Source organism: Cnephaeus nilssonii (genome assembly GCF_951640355.1).
Source record: "Cnephaeus nilssonii genome assembly, chromosome: 9".
Classification (NCBI taxonomy): Eukaryota; Metazoa; Chordata; class Mammalia; order Chiroptera; family Vespertilionidae; genus Cnephaeus; species Cnephaeus nilssonii.
In genome coordinates, this window is record NC_137080.1 from 39,843,533 (window position 1) to 39,861,505 (window position 17,973).

General features: G+C 43.0%; 1 protein-coding gene across 5 annotated transcripts in view; it reads right to left on the bottom strand.

Annotated features, from left to right (window-relative positions):
* Positions 1-17,973, bottom strand: part of PRDM1 (PR/SET domain 1) — a gene marked incomplete at both ends in the record, with an annotated part of 58,916 nt that overhangs the window by 9,290 nt on the left and 31,653 nt on the right. The window contains 3 exons of one of the 5 annotated variants that reach the window (XM_079781126.1): positions 1,929-2,048; positions 8,412-8,651; positions 10,262-10,529. In XM_079781126.1, coding sequence (XP_079637252.1) covers positions 1,929-2,048; positions 8,412-8,651; positions 10,262-10,288 — 387 coding nt within the window. Of the gene's footprint in view, positions 1-1,928; positions 2,049-8,411; positions 8,652-8,895; positions 8,980-10,246; positions 10,530-17,973 lie in introns of those variants that run through there. The other 4 variants (XM_079781124.1, XM_079781125.1, XM_079781128.1 and 1 more) reach the window with 4 other exon arrangements.

Consider the following 17,973-nt stretch of genomic DNA (forward strand, 5'->3'; position numbering starts at 1 on the left):
AATTATTGATGCCATGAAGTCACACACAAACACACACGCGCGAAAATATGCATACGTCAAATGAACACTGCTCCCTGTCACCTCACTACATTTCCATATATTATCAAGAAGATTAAAAAGTGCTGACTCACAGTACAGTTACAAGAAATGTCACTGGTTTCTCAACTTGAACATCCCTTCTCTTCTCTTTGACTGTGTCATTTGCATGAAACTTTTTTCTTTTCTCAAACAGATGTCCATATTCCTGCCAGCAAAATCAGGATGCTTTTAACAACATCTGGGGAGTTATCTCCTACAACATCCTTTGTATGTGAAAGACTGATTCAAATGAATCCTCCCAAGGGCAGCATTTTAGTTACTTATAGTGAATCGTGAATGATCGAGGGAACTGGGAGGGTGATAGGAGGTTCTTAGGTGTTTCTTGCCTTTGTCAAAATGACCAGGCATTAATGAGACTTATGCTAGATTCTCTTAATTCAGACCTAAGAATGCAGAATTACACACCTCTGTGTTTCACTTCTGAAAAAATTTTATTGGCAATACAGGCAAAAATGCACTAACATTCTGCCCATTATAACTCATGTATTCTAAGCATGAGAAAGTTGTGAGCACACAACTCTCAGAGCCCTCATTTGCTTGGAAAATAGAATACTACATTTCTAAAAACACAAAACTTCCTGGCTTTTGAAAAAATTTTGTTTGTTAGGAACAGTTTCTGAATGATCCCCAAATATGTATTTTGTCAAGATACTTGTCTAAAAGGTAGAAGTGTTCTAGGTAAATACTGGCCAAAGTAATCCAATTGTTGTTGTTACCATGCAGCTGTTTCTGAAAATAATTCAAATAATGATTCCCCAATTGTTGTGTGCTTTTTATGCAAGTATGTATAAAAATTTACTTTTAAATTTTGTACGAATATCTTTATTTTCTAATTGAGGAAATGAAATATCCTGCAGAGAGCTATGGGAAGATGAAAAGCAGCCCAATTTTTCCCCTGTTCACTCCAGAGTCTTTTTTTTTTACTCAAGGATTTCATCTAATTAGTTCACCTCTGAGGTCCTTTCTAACCCTGATATTCCAAAGGAAATTGTATTGGCTAGAGTTTCAGACTGGATGTTATAGGAAGTTTATTATCTTGCATGATTGTAAGCATTTCCCCAAAGCTATGGATGTAATCTACATACTGGCAAATCTTGTGGTGCAGATGAATTTAATGTGTTTTTATTAATTTCACAGAGGAAGGGAGAGGGAGATAGAAACACCAATGATGAGAGAGAATCATTGATTGGCTGCCTCCTGCACACTCCCCACTGGGGATCAAGCCCACAATCTGGGCATGTGCCCTGACCGGGAATCGAACCATGACCTCCTGGTTCATAGGTTGACGCTCAACCACTGAGCCATGACAGCCGGGGCTGGTGCAGATGAATTTAAACAGGACTAGTCCTGAAGTCCATCTCCATTTCCTTAGTGCTATCTTCTACCTAGCCTTCCTGAATGGCACTTTTTTTCAAGATTATTCATTTATAATTATTCTTCCACTCAATTAAAGTTAACTCAGCAAGAAATCAAGAAGAGGTGAAATCTAAGACTTGGTGACTCATTACTACTTCCTTGCAGAGAAATGCAAATGAGCCTACCCTTGAAGCAAGTAACAAACTGTTTCCTTTCTTCACACAGCTCAATGAATTGCAAAAATTAAGATTCCCATATAGTCCATATCTCCACCCTAACCACCTATAACTGTTGCGTTTCTAGGGCCAAACATTCAGCCAGTTTCATTACACTTGCTTAGGATTCACTATGTCCATGGGGACCTGAATACCTGTGGGTGGTGAGGCCCAGTACAAGTTGAAAAAGGAAGTGACCCAGCAATTCTAGCTCTACTTTTTTTTCTTAATGAATCTGGAAAAATTTTCCATACTTACCCGCCAAAAATATTTCCTGTTGGCATTCTTGGGAACTGTATCACTGGTGTAGATTTCACCTATTAGAGGTCCAAATCGTGTTCCCTTTGGTATATATTCTTTACTTACTACTCCAATAACCTAAAGGAGGTAAAGCATATGAAACAATTACTTTGACTGCAATATATTAATCAATGTTTTTATTTTAATGAGTTGTCAAGTGGCAATGCAACCAACAATGACAAAATTATGATATGGCGCCTACATAATTAACATCGTGCTTCACCTTAGGGGAAGACCATTTTTAAACTCCCAGATCATAAACAAATATTTAACCAAGCATTGAAATAGTCTAGAGGATTATTCTCCAGTGACTGGGGGTCTTTTATTTTTATGATTACTTTTTATATTAGAAGAACAGAGAGGTAGCCATTCTGCTTTAGAACAGGAATCAGATAATGCAGAATTAGATGGTCAAGGTTAGACCAATTCAGCCTGCTCCTAGTTTCCTATTTCTCCTCTCCCTCAAACCATAAACACAGTGTGCTTGAGGGGAATAAAGTAGTTTTAACCTCAGAAACCAAAATAATGCTCTTTGGTTGTTCCACAAAGGCCTAAGGAACCAGAAACCAAATACATTCTTCTTTTTTTTTTTCTTCAACCCAGATGAGGGTGTTGCCTCCCCCCCCCACCCCCCCTTCATAGCTTGTAAGTTCTCTTTATAAGAAAGATCTTTCAAAGTAACTTTTGTTCTTGTCTAGCATCTTCTACTCAACAGTGGTCAAAGTCCTCCTTTGAAATGAAATTGATACTGAGGAGAGTTGTGGGTTCTGAGAGCCTCGGGTTCTAAGATCAGAGGAAGTGACCTTCTCAGACTGGATGTATCACACATTCTGACTTTGTAGGGTCTTACTAAAGAAACATGTTAACTATGCCAGTTCCTCCTTGATCGTAAATTTCTTTAAGGGGGGGTGAAAAAAAAAGTCACCAACCACAATCAGGAAGCAATTCATCACTATTGAAAAAACTCCTCTGTAAGTAGTCCTTTACAACATTTTGCAATTATACTTTTGTTTTGGTTTTTATACACTCACTTTCCCATTTTTATTTTCTTCTCATCCAAAAGAATCTACAAGTTAGTTACTAAATACCATACTGAAATGGACCAAGAGGGGAGGTAAGAGACAATATTTGTTTCTAGTTTTTATTATCCCTGGTGGTTCCTGCTTAATTGTGTAACTGAAATGGAGGCCGAAATATGTAAATCAATAAATGTTCACAAAGGAATCTAAGATTTTAGTTATGATATGCAATGACACTTCATTAAATTGCATTAAGAGTTCAAACCTCTGTTTAAATGCATATAGAGTAGGCACACCTATAAGGTAGGGACAGAACAGTCTTTTTATATACATTTCTTACCAGCCAATAATTTTTAAACTTATTTGAATTTTATTTATTTATTATTTTTAATATTTTTTATTATTCAATATATAAGCCAATGGAACATACAAAGACTGGAAAGACCGAAAAAAATTTTCTACCCTTAACACAAGTTGAAACAAGGTTGGTCAGCTAGAATGTTATTTTTGGTCATTTATGAATTTCTGGCAGACAGGTGAAAAAAGCAGATGTTCATTTCATCCTCTTCCTCTGCCTTCATTTACATCTATCTGCCCTTTCAATAACAGTTTGTCATTATGGGTATTTGTTGGCAGTACAACTACTGGAGACAGGAGTACCTCAGAACAGTCTTGAGATAAAACATATACTAAAGCTTAAGTGGACTTACTTATTCAGAGGTTCATTGTTTATAATACATTATTGAACCTAATTAATTGGAAAAATTCATGGAATTGACTGCTATGACACATAAACCATTTGGCATTCATGTTTGAGTGATTGTTCCATAACATTAAAATGACAAACAGGAAAAACAAATAATGTCATTTGTTGGTGAGCCAATAATTAGCAGTTGATATTTTCAACATATCCACTTTAAAGCAGTAATTTTAAGAAAGGTACTCAACTGGTTCATCAACTTTGTTTTAAATTATAGTCTCTTGCAGACAGTGTCTTAGGAGTCAGAGCTTGATTACCAACAAGGAGCATTGCATTGAGGTCAGGGTTTTTCTTCTGAATTGCCATTCTTTTTAACCCCGGGCCTCTTGGTTTTCAGATACCAATCTTACATTAAGAAAACACACAACATGTTCTTATGGACAAAGGCCACCTAGAGATTTAAGGAAGATATAAGCCACCCAATACCTATTTGAGCAATATGGGCAAATCACTGGGGAAGCTATAAGGCACTATTGGAGGTAACTCTTCCCATCTGTAACCTTACAAATGCCAGACAGCAGGCAAGACAGGAGAACAACTAGACAGAGGAAGGTGTGTGGGGGAAGAGAGATCTATGGAAACCCCTAAGCCCCCAACAAATAAGAGAACCTCAATATTAGATTATCTTTACAAGTGGGACAGAGTCTTAATATTTTAATTTCCTATAATACACAAAACTGTAGGATACAAATAAACTCATGTATGTAGATAGACACACAATATCACAGAATTTTTAGGTGGGAAGGAATTGTGTAGCTAACATGCCATCTATATCCATGCTCAGTCCAGCACTCTAATACACAATAAAACCTTCACCTCAAATCCATGTCTGAGACATACATTATTCAAAGAGGACATAACAGCTGCAACTCTTAAGATTACAGTACTCAGCCAGGTAACTAGGAAGGGGAATAGGAACTGAGGGTTTTTCTTAAATGGGAAGTGGAAGACTAGGTCACAGTCTGCCTCCCGCCCTGGAAAGATGCAGCCAGATGTGAAGCTTAGCCAACAACATTCCATCCTTGGAGCAAGCACAAAACACAGAGGAGCCTGGTGTGTGCCCTGGACCTTGCAGTGCTAAGAAGACTAAGAATGTTGTTCACCTAGCTCAGGAAGGAAACGTCACTGGAACTGACCAGGGTCCTAAAGAATTTCTGCTGGGGACAGGCTGCTGTGCACCTTCCATTAACCTATCAGCGAGACCATGCCGGCCTCGACACTTCTTGACCCTAGAAGCTCTTCAATGTCATGGGGAGAAATAAAAATCTGATAGCAAGGAGAATGTTTGTTGTTTAAAGCAATTCCTCCTTTAGGGAGTGTACACACACACACACACACACACACACACACACACACACACACACACACAGTAGTGGGTTTTAACCAGAAACAGCATACAGGTCTAAATGTGCTGTGAGCATCCTCAGCCCAGATGCCATGAAGATCATTTTAATTACTAGCTACCTCTCCCCTTCCTCACCCCCACCCCCATAAAATGCCTCATTCGATTACAATTATAAGGATTATCTGCAATGAGATGACTAGAACTGTTGTGGACCAAGACTTGGGCCGGTAATGCACCTCATTTTTAAAAAAAGGGGTGGAGCGAATGGAGATGTTTTTAGAAGGTTTCCTCCTTAATTATCTTTGTATTAAAGGAAATGTGGTAATGCCTCAGTACATGTCTCCCAAATAAAAGGCAGTAGGAAGAAAAGAGAATTGCACGTTATGGCAAGATACATTTTACAGATGGCTCGAGTTAATAATGGACTTCAATCAAAGTGGACACTGAGTGAGTCCCCATCGTCCATCCGATGTTTATCACCACATGGCTTTGGGAGGTCAGACTCAAGAGCCACAGCACTTCTAGAACGTGAGCAATTTCAGCACAGGCTACCACTTCTAAAATATAAATGTTTAAATGGACCTTTCTGTATTCAAATATTCATAGAAAATTATTTCAGGAGGACAAGGGGAAAATCCCCCTAAAAGAATAACCCATCAGTTAAAAAAGTTTAAACAGTTTTGAATACTATGTCTATATTTGGTTTGAGTTCTGGAAATAGGAAGTAAGAACAGCCTCATTTAAGATACAAAATGATTCTAAACCAAATCTAAAAATGAGGGTCAAGATCAGAAACACGGTTGTATGTTTTGTTTTTAAACCAAAAGAAAAAAAAAAGGTGCTGACACATAGCACAAATTCATAATGAAAAATGGTCTTGCTAAAAAAAAAATCCCCAAGTATGTCAGCACAACAGCACATAATGTGGTCTCTTCTGCTACTTAAATGAAAACATTTAAAGAAGGGCAAGTTAAATCAGTAAAATCAGTCAGATAAAAACTACCTGTGGAAAGGCTTTTTTCCGCCTATTTCCACAGCTTGTGGGACTGAAAGGACTAACTGAATAATGACAGTGTAAACAGTTCATCAGTCCTAAAGGTCTGTTTGGGAGAACTGGTTGGCAGCCAGCACGTCCTCAATGGCCCAATCCCCCAGTCCTCCTTTACCACCTTAAGGGAGCTGTCCTCCCCCAAAGTTCAAAAAGGGGAGAAACAGAAAAACAGGTACAAATTCCAGAGTAAGCTTCGGACAGCATTGCCTTTAAGTTGGTTTCCTGGTTGCTTTTAAGATTAGGAACTGAAGATGTACTATTTTAGTCAAGTGTTTCAGTTACATAAAATACGGGAAAATAGAATAAGAGAGCCCTGATCTCTTATTAGGTTAGTGTCGAAGGACCCTCTTTAGGAATACAGGCACAGCATTTTTCTTTCTTTTTTTTTTTTTTTTTTTTTTGGTGTGAACAGACTGAAGTAGGGAGATAAATGTTCAGAGGAGAAAAGGAAAAGCCAAACCAGCTTCATAAAGGATCGGTCTGAAATCTGTTCAGACTAAAAATAAAGCCACAGTGACACCAAGAGGGGCCAGTGTAACATAATCCAAGAGCACTGCTGGGGAAGTCAGAACTTTGCTCCTTCCAAGTCTCGGCTCTGGCTCTAACTACACACTTGGGCTAAGCGGCTATCTTTTCGAACCTTGGACTACATGATGGAAGGGCATTACTAAACGAAGCTACGATTTTAAGTCAAATGATGGAAAATGGAAAACTTCAGCTGAGCGCCGAACACTGTAGAATTAAAAGGCAAAGATCACCCACAGAATAGAAATTTATTTCAGTCTCATGGGCTGGACAGGGCAATACAGCACAAATGAACCCGGGAGGAGACCAACATTTGGTCAAATAGGAGATGGGGGAAAACACACTGCCGCTTGTAAAGCCAGAGCCAAACCTTAAATACCCAAACAAGTCCTACACTGATTCCAGGGGCCACAGAGTAAGAGACTTTCTACTGAGAACAGTGTTTCCTGCAGAAAGAGGTATAATGAAGGCTGATCTCTGGGGTTACATTTTTAGGAATGGTCACATACTGCTATACCATTTACATTTTGTGTGTTTTTTTTAATAAAATCGGCCTCCACTCTCCCAGCAGGGAAAAGAAAAAGATTGCTTGATGATGAAACTCAAAAGCAGAGTTGCTCTATTTAACTTCAGACGGCCGTGTCTCCCCCCTCACCAAAAACAGGGAACTCGGACACAAACAGGAAAGAGACAAAATATTTCCCAAACAGGCTCCCTGGATCCTTCCACCGCTGGGCCTTCGAGAAGGAAGAGAGCGACCTGCCATGGCTCCCATGAAGAGTCCCAATACTGGACTGCGGGTCCCTACAGCCAAGGGTCCCCTGTGCCCTGCTCCGTGGAGGCCAGCCCAGAACTAACAGTGGCTTGAGGTCATGCTGGTGGTGGGAAGTCTGTTGAGCTGTCGATTCCTTCAACTCAGCCCAGTAGTGAGAGCAACTGCGGTGGCCGAACGCTCAAAACAAGAGGTGGTTCTGCAAGTTATTTCACAGCTACACATCACGCCTCGCTGTCCTCGTTATATAAAAGGGTACCCACAAATCCTTTGCTCATTCCAAGTTGGGGTTTTCAGCCCCTTTGAAACAACAAAGCGTGTACCCACTTCAGAGGCCAGTTAAGGAATCGGCCTGGCAGTCCAGCCAGGGCCCAGGGCCGCCTCGGAGCCACAGTGGTGAGCGCTGAAGTCATCGGCACGGAGGACACTTTTACATGACCCTCTTCCCGGTTTATGCCATCACTTCAGTTCATAAACACCTCCGGGTTTTGAGAATAATTGCAGAAACCCAGCCAATAAAAGCTGGCTCGTTAAAAAGAATAAAGCCATCTAACGACCCAAAGGAGACAAAGGAAACATGACCAAGTTTTTTTTTTTCTTAGAAAAAGTTTTCTCCCTCAAAAGCTACTGTACACCTTGGGGGGGGGGGGGGGGACCGGGGCCAGCGAGCCCAGAGTGGCCGGCAGCTCCCTGACAATGCCGTCCACCCCGCGCTGCAGCTGAGCTTTGCCAAGACATGTCAAGCTGCCAAAAGGTTTAACTGTTTACTAATTAGTATGGAACCGTGGAGGGCTGGAGGAAGTGAGCCAGGACTGACTTAGGGAAAGAGAAAGCAATGAAAGAAGAGGGGTGAGTGATCAATTACTTCCAGGCACGGAGAGATCCTCCCCGATAGAGGAGGCCCCCAGGGCCACTCGGGAGCCTTGGCATCAGATGCCAATCTTCTTCAGCAACCAAGCAGCGACTTACCTCTTTGCTGTTTGCGGCGTATTTGAAAAGCAGATTCCTGGGTAAGGATGCCTCTGCCTGAACCGGAGTCCCTCCGTCGGCTCCCGAGTCCCAGGGGTGATCATTGACGATGTAGGTACACTTCTCCTCGAACTCAGCCTCTGTCCACAGAGTCATATCCGCGTCCTCCATGTCCATTTTCATGGTCCCCTCCGCCAGCCCTTGAAGCCTCACAGCGCTGGAGTCACACTTCGGGGCAGCCTGGAAGAGAAGGGCAAGGCCTTTCATCCCCATTGTCCTGTGGCTCCTCCGGGCGGCTATGACTAATACAGTAGTCTGAGGACTTTAAAAGCAGATGCCGAGTGCTTGGTACAGTTGAGTAAGAGCCAAAAAAGCAGTATAAAGAAGACTGCCTTAAAGAAGCAGGGTTTTAGAGTGCTGCTCAAAGTTTAAAAAAAAAAAAAAAGTGTGGCAACTTCATTGGGGGGATAAAAACAACCACCACCTCTGAACAATCCCCGGCTTTCCTTCTCACGGCAGAAAAATGTTGTGGGCGCCCAGTCCTGTGTCCCAGAACGCCTGGGGTCATGGCTGCCAGACCCTGGGCGCTGTGGAAAAGCTGCCTCAGAAGACTGTCACAAACAAGGAGAGGAAGAGGAAGGAGCTCTGTCTGCCTGTGAATGAAGCTAAAAATGGAAAGCGCGTGTGTTGCAGGAGCGGAACCCGGCCGGCCTTTTCCAAATGGGGAAGACTGAACTTTCCCACCAGCTCCCAACGCAAAACAACTTTCAAAACAACTGCCCCCCCCCCTGCCCCCCTCTGCCGAGGGATCTCTTTTATCCTCTCAAGTCTGGAAAGGATTGCATCCTGCCAGCATCACCGAGGTGCAGCCTTTCAGAAATTGTTTGGACCACAGGAAAAGAGGAGGGAAGATGGGTGAGGGGTTCAAACGCCCCACAGTGCCTTTAGACGGGTGGGCATCCCACGCCAAGTTGAAAAGCAAAGAACAAAACATAAAACTGTTTCAATAGAATTCCCGGGAGAGAATTCCTTCAGGAGCCCTCGGCTACAAATAGCACTTTCCATTTAAATCTGAAAGTGTACAAATTCCCAGAAGCCACTGATGTGCTACAGTTTACTGTAACTAAAGTTATAATAAATAGAGGAGACTCAGAGCACTCGCTCTGCTTCCACTTAGAAATGGACAAGGAGATTCCCGAAAGTGTCTCCTCACCCGCAGATAGTGTTTTCCAGAGAGAGAGAGAGAGAGAGAGAGAGAAGGTAAACAACTTCTGCGATGTTTTCCCATATACACATGCTTGATAAAAAGTAGGAACATGCGTCTCACTTCCATGTAAGAGCCTGTCCCCCTTAGCATGTACACGTAACACCGGGTAAGTCCTTCAGGGTGGCTTCCACATTCTATCTCCTTAAACATGATGCTTAAAAAAAAAAAAAAAGAAAAGAAAAGCCAGATGCAAAGTTGTCCTTCCCTCAGTTACGATTTAAGCACTCCTGCTTATTTTTATGGAGTTGCAACATGCACCTTCATGATGCCAAATACGTGTTAAAAATAAAACATTTAAAAAGGAAGCCCACCCGGGATCGTGACTTTGTTTTGACGATGGGACTGGGGCAGAAGCCACTGCTGAAATTTCAGTGCGTTGACAAGGACGCCTGGAACTGAAAGGGTTAATGATTCATAAGGAAAAAGTCTTATAAATAAATGTTTGACAGTTCTAAGTGCCTTAAAGCAGAAGCCTTTCTGGTTTCTACTGCGACGAGAGCAAAAAAAAAAAAAAAAAAAGTTTTCAGATCAATTTCAGATTTACAGAGAAGATCCGAGAGCTCCTTACCAAGGTCGTACCCACACGTTTTTCCAAGCAAATATCCAACATCGGAGATAAGTGCCGCTCATCTCTACACAGTCCACATTTTCTCCGCGTCCCCTCGCGGCGCGGGCAGGAGACGGACGCGCAGCGCGGCGGTGCCCTCCCGATCGCGGCCGCCGGCGCCCGCGTCCCGGCTCTGGGCGGCGGACAGGTGCTGCGCGCTGCCCTCCTCCGCGAGCACTGGAGGGCCGAGTGTCGCCGCGGCACTTTCAGTCTGTGTTAACCGGCGCGGCGGCTCTCCCCTCCCAGCTGCAGATTTCCCATTTGTCTGATTGACTCAACACCAGCGCCTGAAGTGGGGGGCGTGGCCTCACCTGCACCAGCGCGGCCTGGCCCGGCCCCGCGCTTTCCCCCATCCAGAGCCTCCTCGGTTCGCCTGCGATTTCAACATTCATCCTTCTTCCCTTTGAAGGCACTCACCCTCAGCGTTTACTCGGGCTGTTATTGTATTCTAAATATTCCAGCCCGCCCTCCTTCCTGCTGAGGCTTTTTCGGGGGCGGGGGAGGGGAGGAGGGGGGGGGGTGCACGCACATTTCTTAAATTAAGGGAAACCTAAAAATTACCGAAAGATTTTGTAGTTCCTCGGCTCAAATCCAGTTACAGATGACATGGAACTTATTTGGAAAGAGCAAGTGAAATTATTATTTTTTTAATCCAATGTAATAAAAGGTTGCTGTCTAGTCCTCAAGCTATTACCTATGAAATACACACACACACACACACACACACACACACACACACACACACACTCACACCTGTAACCTTCCATTTCTCCTGCTAACTAAAACGCATTCAAATCTGGCAGAGCTAACTTCCCCTTTTCAATTATTTAGTAAATTGGGAAATAGGAAAAAGTCATCATCCTACAGATTAACGTGCTTTTGCCTTTTCTCTCCCCCCAAAACCCACAGCCAGACTTCTGAGAAGTGTGTAAGCATGCAGTGTATTAATCGTTTCCCAGTTAAAGGGAATGTTGAACAGGTCATTCCAAGTGGAGGGCAGACAGAGGCAGTAATTAGTGGGGCTCATTCGGAGCCCTGTAGTTCGGAGCCCGGCTTTTCCTCCAGCCCCAGTCAGTCCTTAGTTGAAGGAAGGACATCCTGTGATGATGGCATACAATGTCCTGTTTGTTTATTATTAAGAGCGTAGACCTTGCATTCCTGCTTCTCATTACAAAACAAACCAGATGCTTTACTTCCTTCGATGGTCTTGTGCCTTCAGCAAGGAATCCTCTAATTCAGAGGAACAATGATGCATAGGGTCCATTTACATCAGGCACCCCTTCGCAATTACTGCGCAGATCACTGACACAAGTCTCCCACTTTTCCTGCTTGCCTCATAAAGGTGGTTGTTTTGAAAACCATCTCTCCTTCCACCTTTGGCTGCAATGTCTTTTCTTTATTTTAAATACACGTGTGCCTACACACCCACGTCTCAACACACACACACACACACACACACACACACACACCCACGTACACACACCCAGTCTCAACATAATAATACCAACTTAGTCATACAATGAAGTGGACATCTGAGCATTTGTTTACAGGAAGAAGCAAAACAAAATCCCAACTCAATCATAAAAATATTGTCTGCTTATCTTTAACATTTCTTTTCTCCTTTTCAGGATGCTTTTCTAGAATTTTTTTTTTTTGGGGGGGGCTGGGTGGGAAGTCAAAGATTATGTGCCAGGAAATGTTTTTTTGTGTGTGTCTAAAATCCTTCCACAACCTCTGTAGTACAGAATAATTAAATTCCCACTAGGGGACATAAGTAACACACTCTGCTCTCAGCCTGGTGGCCTGTTGTTGCACATTGTGCCAGAGGGGACGCTAGCACCAAGAGGAAACAGGACTTTCAGCTGGCAGATGTCTAAAACGGAACGAACCATTCCTAAGAGTTCTCAGAAAGCTCCAGGATGATTATTAAACAAGAGAAATCCAGCCTTCTTGAGAGGGTTTACGAACCGATGCTGAGTCAGCGCCACAATGGACAGAAAAACAATGTAGTCATCCTGAAGGCCGGCCTGCTGTTCAAACAGTCTCGCCTGCAGATGTTCCAGAGGACCGCACTTCCCTTTCAGAATCAAACTCTGCTCTTAGGCCACATATACCATGCAAGTCCTGGTGAGTCAACCAGGATGGAGTAAGGGAATAGGCAAAAAAGTTGGATATTTGAGGTGGGAAGAGGCTATTTTAAGCCAAATATTTACTTTAATGACTGGAAGATGCCAGTGAATCAACTCACTGTTAATTAATATCAGCCTGCACTCACCTTCAGAGGTGGTGAAATGGGCTTGAGTCTAAGGAGGACGCAAACTTCAAATACCAGTGTGGGGCTTAGCCAGGCAACCCTAAAATTAGTTCCAGGTGTTCCAGCTGAACTGGCGAAGGCACGAGTGGAACCTTAAGGAAAGTAAATTTGGAGACACAGAGTGTTGGATTATAAAATTCTTCAAATCTTTGCTTCTTGTCTAAAATAATACAAAAACAAAAAACAAAAAACCAACCACCACACACCCCTAAACCAAACCATTTTAAAATTGCAATTATAGCAGTTGGGGATAGGCAATAATATAAATTTAAATGAAACATGCCAAAAGGGAAGAAGGAATGAAGGAAAGAAAGCCTCCCCCATAATTAGAAAAAGCATGTTCATATGGTCATATGTAGGTACTGTCCAGCACAAAATAGTTAAAGGGGAAGGAAAGGGGGTGACCTTCTGAACTTCACTCAACCCTTCTAGAAGGCCCAAGCATCACATGTAGAATGCTGACGAAAGCAGGGCGATGCTGGCATTGGCACAGCTGTGCAGACAGGGCTATCTGAGGTTGCCACTGTCTGAAATCTCAAGTCTCAAAATGTTTGTTTCCTACTAATCATTTGGCGCATTTTTAAGTCACTATATTATTTCCCGCCCTGTTAAAACACTGGGGAGAAAAAAACCAACCTCAGTTACCTTTATTAATCAGCATTTCTCAGGCAGAGTTCTCTCGTTAAGCAAACCATGAAGGATCTAAATAGCTGGCTCTCCGAAACCCCCATCTGTTCCCTTTGATGGTATCATCACGGCGGCTCAACAAAACCTGTTACTCAGTTTCAGCTACTGGTCCCGGCCCAGTCCTTGGGTGGGTTGGGAATTGCAATGTAAGGGGCAGACGACTGGAGGAGAAGACTATTGTAGAAAGAAAGGAGATTGAAGACCAGATCTGGAGACCTGACTTCAGTTGGGGGAAAAAAAGATTATTTTTTTTCTTTTTTTCCTAAGGAAAGTAAAAGATGGGATGAAATGTGCCTGAGATGAAACGTGTTTTCATTTTCTAATTCAACTCCTGCTTTAACCAAACAAGGTCAATGACAGACTAACCACATCAAGAGAACACCCCCCACCCTCTTCTCCCCACTCCCTACCCACTCACCCACCCTCACCCCCCACGCCCATTTCCCACTTCCTGTAAGTTAGGCATCTTCATGCTGGTAAACATTTGGGGACCAACTGCAAGCCCGGGCTCTCGGAGAGGGGCACCGCGGCTTTGAAGCGCTCCCACATGTCTCAAAGCCACGCTGAGAACTAGAGGGACACTTGCTGTTTAAACGTTAACAGCCTTTTGAACTCGAATCCTTGGGCCCGGCTTCCTGGCAGCCTTCCTCTTCTAACGCCGGACAAGAAGAGCGAGTGTGTGTGAGTGAGAGAGAATGTATGTATGACACATGCTATGTTATAATGCAGCGTGTGTGTCATTGGTATGATATGTGTATGATGTTTCAGTGTGTTGCATCAATTTAAAAATAGCACAAGGCTTCCTTCTGGTGACATAGCTCACCACCCAGCACTTTTGACATACACCTTCAGGGCCTAAGCCTTGGGAAGATCCTAGGGGGCTGTGGACGTTTTGAAATGAGGTCGGTGTTTTGACTTCCTAAATAAGAGACACAAAAACTAAATATGTTAAAGAATCCAAGTTGAGCTTCCTTCCTCCCCTTCTCTAGGAAACAAGATCTTGTAACTGCTGTCCAGAGGACTTTATAAGACCCACACAATGTCTGAGGTCCCAGTGTTTACCAGACCACCTGTTATCATCACACCTAAGTGTCTTTTTTTTTGCCCTCTCTTCAGACAGGCAGTTGTGTTTTTATCGAATCATTTACACATTTTTAAATTGAATTGAGTTTGACATCCACTAACTTAATAAGAATTATAATCATTTCCATATAAAGTATGGGGAAACCAAGATAGGTTTCCAGTATTTGTTTCTCTTCCTAATTATGTTTTTATTTTAGTGAATATTCAGAGAAAAGAGGGATTTAAGTTTCTGAAAAGGCTGTGGGGAAGGACACGGGAAGGCAGATTATTTCTGAACCCAGAAAACATTTCCTAATGATACATTGGTGGGAAAAGGACTAAAACGAAACTAACCAACAGAAGGCAAAATATGGACTGTACGTGATAGGGAAAGAGAGCAGAAGGAAAGGTGTACATTCTGAAACTCAGCTGTCTCTTCCCCCTTCTCCTCATTTAGGGAAGAGGAAGAGTAGCTTTCACACAACAGAAGGAAGACGTGGGGCGAATGTTTGTTTCTCTCACCTTTCAGTGGGAGGAGAGGCCACACTGAAAGAGGGGAGGACTCAGGTGGAAATAAAGAGGGAGGTTATAGATAGGAGCACTTTACTAGAGTAAGATGAAAGACGAGCAAGTTGGCTTAAAAACAAAGGTGACCCTGGCCAAGTTGCTCAGTTGGTTAGACTTAGAGCATCATCCTGATCTGCCAAGGTTGTGGGTTCGATCCCTGGTCAGGGCACATACAAGAATCAACCATGAATGCATAAATAAGTAAAACAACAAATCTATGTTTCAATCTCTCTCCCTCTCTATCTATCTAAAATCAAGATATAAAAAAATTAAAATTAAAACAAAGGTGAAGCGAAGAGCAGCTGTGAGGCCGGGAGAGCCAGCGTAGGCCAGAGCAGGAATGAGTGCCCCACAGTTGAGCCTGTGTGCTTCCCTGAAATCACAGAATGTTAAACAAAGGATCAAGGAGAATGATTTCTTCTTAAAAATGGGACTGCCGCCCAGCCTGTGTTGCTCAGTGGTTGAGTGTTGACCCACGGAACCAGGAGGACACGGTTCGATTCCTGATCAGGGCACATGCCCAGGATACAGGCTCCATCCCCAGTAGGGGGCGCACAGGAGGCAGCCAATCAATGATTCTCTCCCATCATTGATGTTTCTATCTCTTTCCTGCTCTCTTCCTCTCTCTAAAATCAATAAAAAAATATATTTTAAAAATGGGACTGCCCTGGCTGGGTGTCGTTGGTGGGAACGTCATTCCATACACCAAAAGGTTGTGGGTTCTATTCCTGGTCAGGGCACATACCTAGGTTGTTGATGAGTTTAGAGAGAAGAGACAGAATAAAGGTTAATAGTTGAAATCATCTGAATTCCTCACCAAAGAAAGGGAATGAAAAAAAAAAAAAGAGAGTACCTTAGTAATTTGTTTAAAAACACACACACTTTAGCTCTGCTCCCAAGACATTTAGCATATAGTCTCAGTTGAGGACCACAGATCTAGCCCAGCACCTCATTTTCCTGCTGAGAAACAGAGGGCCAAATAGGAAGCAGAAAGGGGATCTCTCCTGGTCGTCTTGATATTTGGATCTTACAGACAGCTGTGAAACTGGCATGCCACAGACAGGCCTATGTACAGGCAGAGGGCAGAACCAGAATTGGGCTCTCTGGATTTCCAGCTGAGAGACTAGAGTCATATATTGAATCCCTATGTATTATTAAGCAAACACCTACTGGACCTAAGGTACAGATAAGCTAAGAAAGGGAGAGGGAGGGGACCTGCCTATTGTAGAACCTTTTAAATGCTAAACGGGTGGCAATGCGACTAACATTAAACCCACCTAATTCAGTGCCAGACAGAGACGGGGCCCCTTCAATGCCTTCTTCTCCGCCTGAGGAGCTGAGAGGTGAGAAGGGAAGAGAAGGCAGCAGTAATACAATGACAACCCTCATTTAATAGACACCTTATCTTTGGAAGAACTCTCTCACGTTGACTAAGAATAAACCAGGAAACCTTTTAACAAGGAGATAGTGTGAGATTCTGAAGCCATCAGCCCGGGCTTATCAGGTCTCCATCTACAGGCCATTGTTTCCTACAAGCACTCACCAGGGCAGCTGGGGCAGTGTTAATGTTCCATAGACATCTTCCCCATTAAGGTGCACCCCTGGGGACGGAAGGGCCAACACTGCCTTACGCTAGAAGGGGGCCAGTCACAGGGAAAGCCACAGCTCAGCTCGGTGTGCTTTAGGCTGGCTTCCCAGCAGCTCCTTTTTAAAAGAGCAGGCTAAATAAATAAAAATAGATAAAAATAATAATAATAATAAGAGACCAGGCACTGTCTTTAGGAGAGATAATCCCACAGTGCATGTCCATTAGAGGTATTAGGAGGCAGGAGAGCTCGGGAGGAGAGCTCTGTCCTGACAATAGACAATTAAAGCTGATAAATCCAAGCTACTTGTTGCTGTTCTAATTCCTCCTAATTGTAGGCCACTTGTGCTGGGGCTCCCGCATTCGGGGATGAAGCACGCTACTCTAATCTCCAAAATACCTGACCTACTTCCTACAGGATCTTTCCAGCATCCTTTTCTTCCCATCTGGACCCCCTTTCCTCTTCTACTTTTCCCTTCTTCCTCAGAGCTTGAGAGGGGGACAGGGGTGGTGGAACAGAAGGCTGCGTCCAAATCAATAACTCCGGGGGCCTTAGACAGTTTACTAATCATAACAGCTAATCATGTTCCCGGGCTCACCAGTGACTAAATTGCACTTTGCATTAAGCTCAACAAGTGGCACGGGGCACACGCAGCATCCAACTGTTAGATCATTTCTCGCTGCCAAATCTGCGTGTGCTTCTGTGTGCCCGCGTACATGCCTCAGTGATTCTATTTGTAGCTGTTGGCTCACTAATTATGCTGCCACCACCAGCGACTCAGAGCAAAGCATTCATTTTCACCCAGGCACCCCAACCCATATCATTCTATCTAAACAACAGAGCGTTAAATGCCAGTTTGGTGCCTGCCTACATGTGTATGCTCTCCTTCCAGAATCCACCAAAGGAGCAAAATTATCTTTGCAATCAAATTTTGGCCCCAAGAATATATTCTTTTATGCTAGAAAATCTTTAAAGAACCGTCTCTTCCAAGCCTTCCCCACTCGGTAGCCTCAAGAGTGTGTCCTTAAAAAACATAGCTTTAGAATTAACAGTAATTCCAACCACCCACTAGAAATGTGTTGTTAGTTGTTTGGGAAAGAAATCTTTGTATTTCAGATATACATACTGAAATATTTATGGATAAAATTATATGCTTTCTGGGATTTGCTTCAAAATCATCAGAGGTACCCTGGGTCTTGAGTTGGTTGTAATTGTTGAACTGGGCAATAGAGCGAGTTACACCATTCTCTTTAGTATTTTACAAAACATTTTCTAATAAAAACGTTTCAAAATAAAACTTTAAATTCCACTTGGCCCACTCCAAGTTATTATGTTGTTTCACTCAAGTTTATCACCTTTCCTTGGTATGAATGAACATCAAATAGAGAAGCGTTGGTATAAAATGAAGAAGGCAGCTGCCTCCTGAATTGCCCCCATCGACAGAAACAGTTTATAGGATTGCACTCATTTTG